The sequence below is a fragment of the Elephantulus edwardii genome, unplaced genomic scaffold (genome assembly GCF_000299155.1).
Source record: "Elephantulus edwardii isolate Elephantulus edwardi_28Jun2011 unplaced genomic scaffold, EleEdw1.0 scaffold00158, whole genome shotgun sequence".
Classification (NCBI taxonomy): domain Eukaryota; kingdom Metazoa; phylum Chordata; class Mammalia; order Macroscelidea; family Macroscelididae; genus Elephantulus; species Elephantulus edwardii.
This window is the reverse complement of record NW_006399908.1, coordinates 1,291,611-1,299,037: the sequence shown is the minus strand read 5'-3', so window position 1 is coordinate 1,299,037 and position 7,427 is coordinate 1,291,611. Positions and strand designations below refer to the sequence as shown.

Here is a 7,427-nt window from a genome sequence, read left to right as displayed (position 1 = left end):
TTAGAGAGGGACATCATGCTTGGAAGGGTGGAGGGACGGCGCAGGAGAGGAAGGCCCTCTATGAGGTGGATTGATTCAGTGACTGGGATTATTGGGATGGGAGTGTCGGAGTCAGTGCGATTGGCACAGGACATAGTGGAGTTTAGGGCTGTTGTACATAGGGTTGCTATGAGTCGCAGACGACTCGATGGCACATAACAACAACGACATTGTTGCAGAAAAGTCTAGGTTTTAAAGAATAATATTTTAATGATTCAAAAGTATGGTACCTTTAACAGTTCTCAACATTTGAAATGACTGAAAATTTTAATAGATACAAGGATCTTATTTTAAATATAATTTCTCTTAAATATACCATCTTGACTATATAAACTTTAAACAATGTATGTTTGTTTTCTATGTGATGTTTTGAATCATTAACATTGAAGAGTTATAAGCATGAATCCATAAACAAAGTATTCTCATTCATGAATTTATAATTTATATCTTAAACTATTGAAAAAAATTACCCTAAATTATTTGTGGTTTTATCTTAAAGGCACTTTTACTTTCAACTTCCATTGTAGTAGTTAATGTTGTATATACTATATATCACAAGAAGAAAATAGGTTGTTAAAGTTTAAAAAGAAAATAGGATCCCAGAGGTGTGTGGTTCGAATCCACCAGATGCTCTGCTGGAGAAGGAGGAGCAATCTCCTCCTGTACCAGTCAGATCCAATTTGAGGATACACACACACAAAATAATAAAACAAAATAATTAAAAAAAATAGGTTGTTAAAATTTAAAAAAGCTACTTTCATAACTTTATGCTGTACCTATTAATAGTTACACTCTACTAGCACTTTATAATTACCAATTGTAAATAATCTTCTGTGTATCTTTCAGATAATTTTTTATTCAGCATTTTCTCTAAGTATTCTCAAGCTAAGATAAGTAATGATAGTATGATTGGGACAAGAGTTCTTGGAGAAATCATCCTGTTGATAGTTACATTCTAAATAAGATAGCTTTTCACTTTTGTTGCTTTTGTGAAATAAATTTAAAAGCTTGAGATGATACATTTTAAATTTCAGTCTCTAAGTACTCGATTTTCTTTTTTATAATCCAGGGTCTGCAGTGAATTATGAAGACTATCAGAGTGTAAGTCGTTTCTTAGACCTCATACCTCAAGATACTCTGGCAGTAGCTTCCTTCCGCTCCAAAGCGTACACAAGGGCGGTAATGCACTTTGAATCATTCATTACAGAAAAGAAGCAAAATATCCAGGAACATCTGGGATTTTTACAGGTTTGAAATTAATATTAGTAAATTTAATAATGATGATGTTACCAAATCATTTATTATGTTCATTTTATTAAACATCTGTATGTTGCAGTCTGTAGTGTGGTAAGCACTAGATATTTGTAATTACTTTAAAAAGTATAGATTAAGCTGTCCAGTCAGTTCATTATAGTGTTGTAAGTGTGCCTTAGAGAAAGACATTTCTCCCGTCCACTTGGTGAAGTAGAGGATAGGAAGTAGGTAAGCATAAGGTCAGAAAGAACCTTCTGGGAGAAGATGTTTAAATTGGTTCTTAATAAATCCATTGAGTCAGAACTGACACATAGCTAACTGCCATCAGTGAGTTTTCAGAGGCAGTTAATTACACTGGAGAGCAGCAGGTGGATTAGAACCATGTACCTTTGAATTGGCAGTGCACTTCCTTACCATTAAGCCACCATAGCTCCCTAAATGAATACTAGTTACCTGTGTAACAGAAAGTAGAAAGATATTCCAAGCAGAAACATCTCTCAAATTGGGAAAGAACAATATAGGCATTGAAGAAGAAACTAGCATTTTTGAGATAACAGAGAAAAGACGAAGATTTGAGTAGAAGAATGATCACACATGTGGGGAAGTTGTCCTAGAAGCTTAGATTAAAGAATTTGAACCAAAGAAATACAGACTGGATGGCATTTTAGCTAAAGGCCATTTTTGGAAGAAAAGGTTATGATTTAAAGTACAGAGGTCATCAGTACTCTCCTTGTCGAAAATCGGGACCAGAATTTGAGGATGTAAAGGTGGTACGGTGGTTTGCCACTTATGTTAGGAACAAGGCAGTGTTCATTAGGATGCTAGTGAGATAATGGTTTCATGTGATATTGTGACTCTCTAGAATGTGTCGTGTATCATTCTGCTAATTGCAGTGTCAGCAGTTCAAATCCACCAGCTAGTGCATGGGAGAAAGATGGGCATTTTCCTCCCATGAAAATTTACAGCCTCAGAAACCTGCGGAAGCTTATTATGAGTCAGAAGCAACTTGAGGACATTGAGTTTGGTTTCGGTTTTAAGAAGAAAAGAAAATAAAGTCACATGGATTTAATGGGATCAAATAAGAGACTAAAGTTAGTGGGCTTTTTTGGATCAAAAAGCATAATGTTAGGAGAACAGGAAGAGCAGGCTAACTTTTATGACAGCATTACTCCTGCTCTATCCCGAGCCAACCTCACCGCCTCCAACACACCTACCCACATTATTCCAGTCGCTGAGTCAATCCATTTCATTGAGGGTCTTCCCCTCTTAAGCTGTCCCTCCAACCTCCGAAGCACAAAGTCCCTCTCCAAGGACTGGTCCCTCTTTGCAATATGTCCAAAAATATGTCAGACAGAGCTTCAGAATCCTTGCCTCCAAGAAGCAGCCTGGTTTCACCCTCTCTAGGGTGAACCTGTAAAAGGAAAGGCAATGCACAATGCAAGGTTTGATTAGACCTTGTACTTAATTATTATAATTACTGTAAAACAAAGCATCTATGAATGATTATACATAAGCCAATATGATTTGTAAACCTTTGCTCAAATTAAAAAAAAATTTTTTTAATTTTCAAAATGTGCAGAGAAGAAAGGGGAGGCAGTGTGTTTCTGTAAAGGCCAGGAGCCTTTGAAATCCAGTAAACAATGAATCGCTGAGAGTTGACAAGAGTCAGAATGGACTTAATAGCAGTAGTTCTGTTTGTTTTTTTTTTTTAGTTTTGTACAAATTGTTCCCAGGTTTTACCTTCAGCCTGGCTACCTCCATGGAGCCCAGACTATGGTTTCTTGAAGGCATCTAAATACCAGTATATTAAAATACTTATTAAAGTTTTTGTTTCATTTTAAAATGTAGTAAGACACTTGTTAAGTGAAACACAGTTTATTGTCACTTGTTTTCAAAGGACTTTGAAGTTCTTTTCTGTTTTAATTATCATTAATTTACTAATATAGAAGAAAAGGAATCCCAGAACACTTAATTGTGCTTGTTTAAAACCCATACATAGACCACAAAGCTGTTGTGTGAACAGAACTAGGGAATACTGCGTAGTTCAAGCTCAGGAAGAGTGTATGTCAGCGTTGTAGCTTTTCTTCACATTTACTCAGTGTATAGACTTGAGCACATCATTTGAAAAGCTGGTCTATCTGAAAAAGAACACGGTATCTGAATTAGAGAAAGATTCATCAACAATCTGCATTATGCAGATGATACAACCTTGCTTGCTGAAAGTGAAGAGGACTTAACACTTGCTGTGGAGGATCAAAGACTATAGCCATAAAACAGGTTATTTTTCAACATCATGAAAATACTGTCCTCATCACTCAACCAATAAGCAATATCATGATAGGTGAAGAAAAGATTGACAGTGTCAACCATTTCATTTTAATTGGATCCAAAGTCAACACTCATAGTTAATGGCAATCAGGAAATCAAAGTGAACACTCATAGTTAACAGCAGTCAAGAAATCAAAGACAGGTTGCAGTGGGAAAATATGTCAAGAACCTCACCTAACTTTTAAAGAGCAGTCATGTCCATTTGAAGACTAAAGTATATCTGATCCAAGCCATAATGTTATCAGTTCTGTGCAACTGAAAGTTGGACAGTAAATAATGATGACAGAAGCAGAAGCACTGCCTTTGAATAACGGTGTTGGAGAAGAGTATCAAATGTCCCATGAACTGCCCAAAGAACAGACAAATCTGTTGAGGAGGAAGTGAAACCGCCGGGCTGCTCCTTGCAGGACAGGATGGTGACAGTTTGTCTCTTTTCCTTAGGGCATGTTATCTGGAGGTGCCAGTCCTTGGTAGAAGGCATCATACTGGGAGAAGTGGGGGATCAGAGAGAAAGGAAGACCCTTAGTAGGATGGATTGACTTAGTAATTGTCATGATGGGCAAGAACATTTGAGAGAGGGTGAGCCTGGTGTAGGTTAGGGCATGTTTCAGAGCTGTTTTTCATGAGGTCACTATGAATGGTCATCAGCTTGATGGCACTTAATACAGCAACACAGACAACATTTAAATTGATGACATCTGACTATGTGGAGAACAACAAATTGAGACCAACCTTGAGAAGCAAGGGAATCCCAGAACACCTGACTGTGCTTATGCGAAACCTATACTTGGATCAGGAAGCAGTTGTTAGAGCAAGGAAACTGCATGGTTCAAAATCGGGAAAGGAGTGTGTCAGGCATGTGTTCTGTCGCCGTAGGTATATGGAATAGATCATCTGGGAGGCTGGGCTTTCTCAAGAAGAATGTCGCATCACAGTTGGAGGAAGACTCATCAACAACCTGTGCTATGCAGATGATACAACTTTGCTTCTCAAAAATGAGGGCCTGTGGCATTTGATATAGAAGGTCAAGGACTGCAGTCTTTAATATGGATTTAAGCTGAACATCAAGAAGATAGAATCTTACCACTGGGCCAGTTGGCAGCACCATGATAAATGGAGAAGAGATTGAAATTGTTAATAATTTCAGACTGCTTGGCTCCACAGTCAACACTCTTGGCACCAGAATTCAGGAAATCAAAAGACAAGTTGCAGTAGGGAAATTCTGTCAGGAACCTCTCCAGAGTACTAAAAAGCAACAGTGTCAATCTAGAGACTAAGGTGCACCTGATCCAGGCCATGATCTTTGCAGTTACTTGATACATATCAGAGAGCTGGACAGTGACTAAGGATGATAGAAGAGTCAATGCCTGAGTTGTGGTGCTGGAGGGGAGTATTGAACATTCCATGGATGGTCAAAAAAACAAACAGGTCTGACTTGGAGATGGGGAAACCAAGTTTCTTCTTGGAGGCTAGGATTTTGAAGCTCTATCTCACATATTTTGGACATATGTCCAGGATGGACCGGTCCTTGGAGAAGGACATCATGCTTGGAAGGGTGGAGGGACAGCACAATAGAGGAGATGCTGGAGGAGATGGATTGACACAATTACTCGAGTAATGCAGTTAGGTATGTCGGAGACAGTGAAATTGGCTCAGGATAGGATGAGGTTGATAGCTATTGTGCATAGGATTACTGTGAGTTGCAGGTGACTCAGTGGCACGTAACAGCAACAACGAAATAGTTTTCTATTTAAGAACAATGAGATTGTTTAGGTTAATAGAATTCTAGGAAACTATTCTCACTCTGAGGAAGGAAATTCTCATGTGCTCATTTAACGTGCACTCATAATTTATATTTTCATTCCCACTTATGTGTCTGCTTTCATTTGACTGAACAAAGAAATTGTATGCTGCGATGCATGAACCAGATGGAGTTGCTGGAGTAAGTGCAATCCGAAAGGCAGAACCATCTCTGAAGGAACAGATCCTTGAACATGAAAGCATTGGCTTACTGCGGGATGCCACTGCCTGTTACGACAGAGCTATTCAGCTTGAGCCAGACCAGGTGGGATAATAATGGAACACACATGTGCAGACAGAGCCCTGGCCTAGGAAGACTGAAAACCCGAGTTTCTTCCTGTCCCTTACAGTGTCACAGTATGATGGAGAAGAATAATTTGCCCTCTCTGAGTTTTCTTTTCCTGATTTCAGTTAGAGACTAGTGCTATTTTAGAGATGTTCTCAAAGTTCCATTCTACTACTAAATTCCCCTTACTGTAGAAATCTCTAAGATCAATGAAACTTATTACTGATTATATGTTTATCTGAATATTTAATAACTATAGAAGCGTGGCTTTCCATCTGCTATTCAAAGTTTAAAACTTTTATTGGTTTTTAATAGGATTAGTGATCTTCTACAGAGTCTGAAAAATGTTATGAGATATTGCATGTGTCTCTCTACCCTGCTTCTAAATCCCTGAAATACTCCTTTTGAATCACTGAGCTACAGTTATTGAAAAAGGGGTGTGTGTTATATATAAGTATCTTCAAATAGAAAAAAGATATAGAGGCATTGGTTTTATACTCATGTCTTAGATTCTCTATCTTGAGGTTTACTGTTTTCTTACACTTGGCATATTTATTTTCTCAGAAGCTCAAAGCACAAGAGCTTTGTAATTTAATCCTTGTTTTCAGTATTAAAGACTATTGACTAATTTTGTTTAACTTTTCAATTACTAAAGCTCGAAATCCACATTAATTATTTTGTGACCTTTGAGCTTTAAGGTATCTATAAGAACTAATATGATAAAGAATGTTTTCTTTTCAGAAAAGTGGTCTGTTGCTTGCCATTTTTATGTCTGAGAAATGAAACTAGCCCAAATCTAGAAAAAAGGATACATTTAATTAGAGATTATTTCATTTATATCTATTTCTTAAAAAATTACAAGTGTGTTAGGGTAATGGTAGAGGGCTCTGCCATATATAACCAAGCAAGTCAGTTGCTAAACTAAGAAATAGACTTGTTAATATATTTTGTATTTCTGTGTCATTTAAAATACTGTTGCTTTCCAAGGTATACTTGAAATGATAGTTACTGTTTTAAATTTCTAGATTATTCATTATCATGGTGTAGTGAAGTCCATGTTAGGACTGGGTCAGCTGTCTTCTGTGATCACTCAGGTGAACGGCGTTCATGCTAACAGGTAATAAATCATAAAGGAATAAATTTTTCTTGATTGTTACATTTGAATGGAAAATTTTCCATTTAATTGACTATGAATTTACTAATATGAATTGACTTAATATTTACTAAATAATGCATTGTTTTGGTGTTTTCTTAAGATTAGCGTTAAGCTCTAAAATTAATTTTTTTCTTACTTTCTCATATATTGATTTAGCATTTGAAATCTTGGGGTTTTTTTCTGTCTAAACCCAAACATTCTTGGATTAGAGTCCTTTTAAGACAGGAAGCTTCTAGAGTATACCTGCTATTGGTAAGGCTTATACAGGCCCTTCCTAGGCTTCCCAAGGGCATCTAAACTTGGCTTACAGTAGTACCAGATGTTTTCTGTTCCAGCAAGTAGGAAGCTTATGATGTTTTAAATATTGTTCTAAGTGGAATTTATTTTCCCCCATAAGATTAATGAAAATGAGAAAAGCTTTCCTTTTAGAAAATAGATTTCTTTTAAGAACCAAATAATAATAATAATGAAAATGTTGTTGTTGTTATGTGCCGTCGAGTCGCCTGCGACTCATAGCGACCCTATGTACAACAGCCCTAAACTCCGCTCTGTCCTGTGCCAATC

The 7,427-nt window shown here is 37.0% G+C and overlaps 1 protein-coding gene across 1 annotated transcript in view; it reads left to right on the top strand.

Moving 5' to 3' along the window:
• The window catches only part of ATR (ataxia telangiectasia and Rad3 related), a 161,723-nt gene that overhangs the window by 88,389 nt on the left and 65,907 nt on the right, over positions 1-7,427 (top strand). The window contains exons 28-30 of the mRNA XM_006895105.1: positions 1,109-1,287; positions 5,522-5,686; positions 6,733-6,824. Of these exons, the coding sequence (XP_006895167.1) occupies positions 1,109-1,287; positions 5,522-5,686; positions 6,733-6,824 (436 nt within the window). The remainder of the gene's footprint in view (positions 1-1,108; positions 1,288-5,521; positions 5,687-6,732; positions 6,825-7,427) is intronic.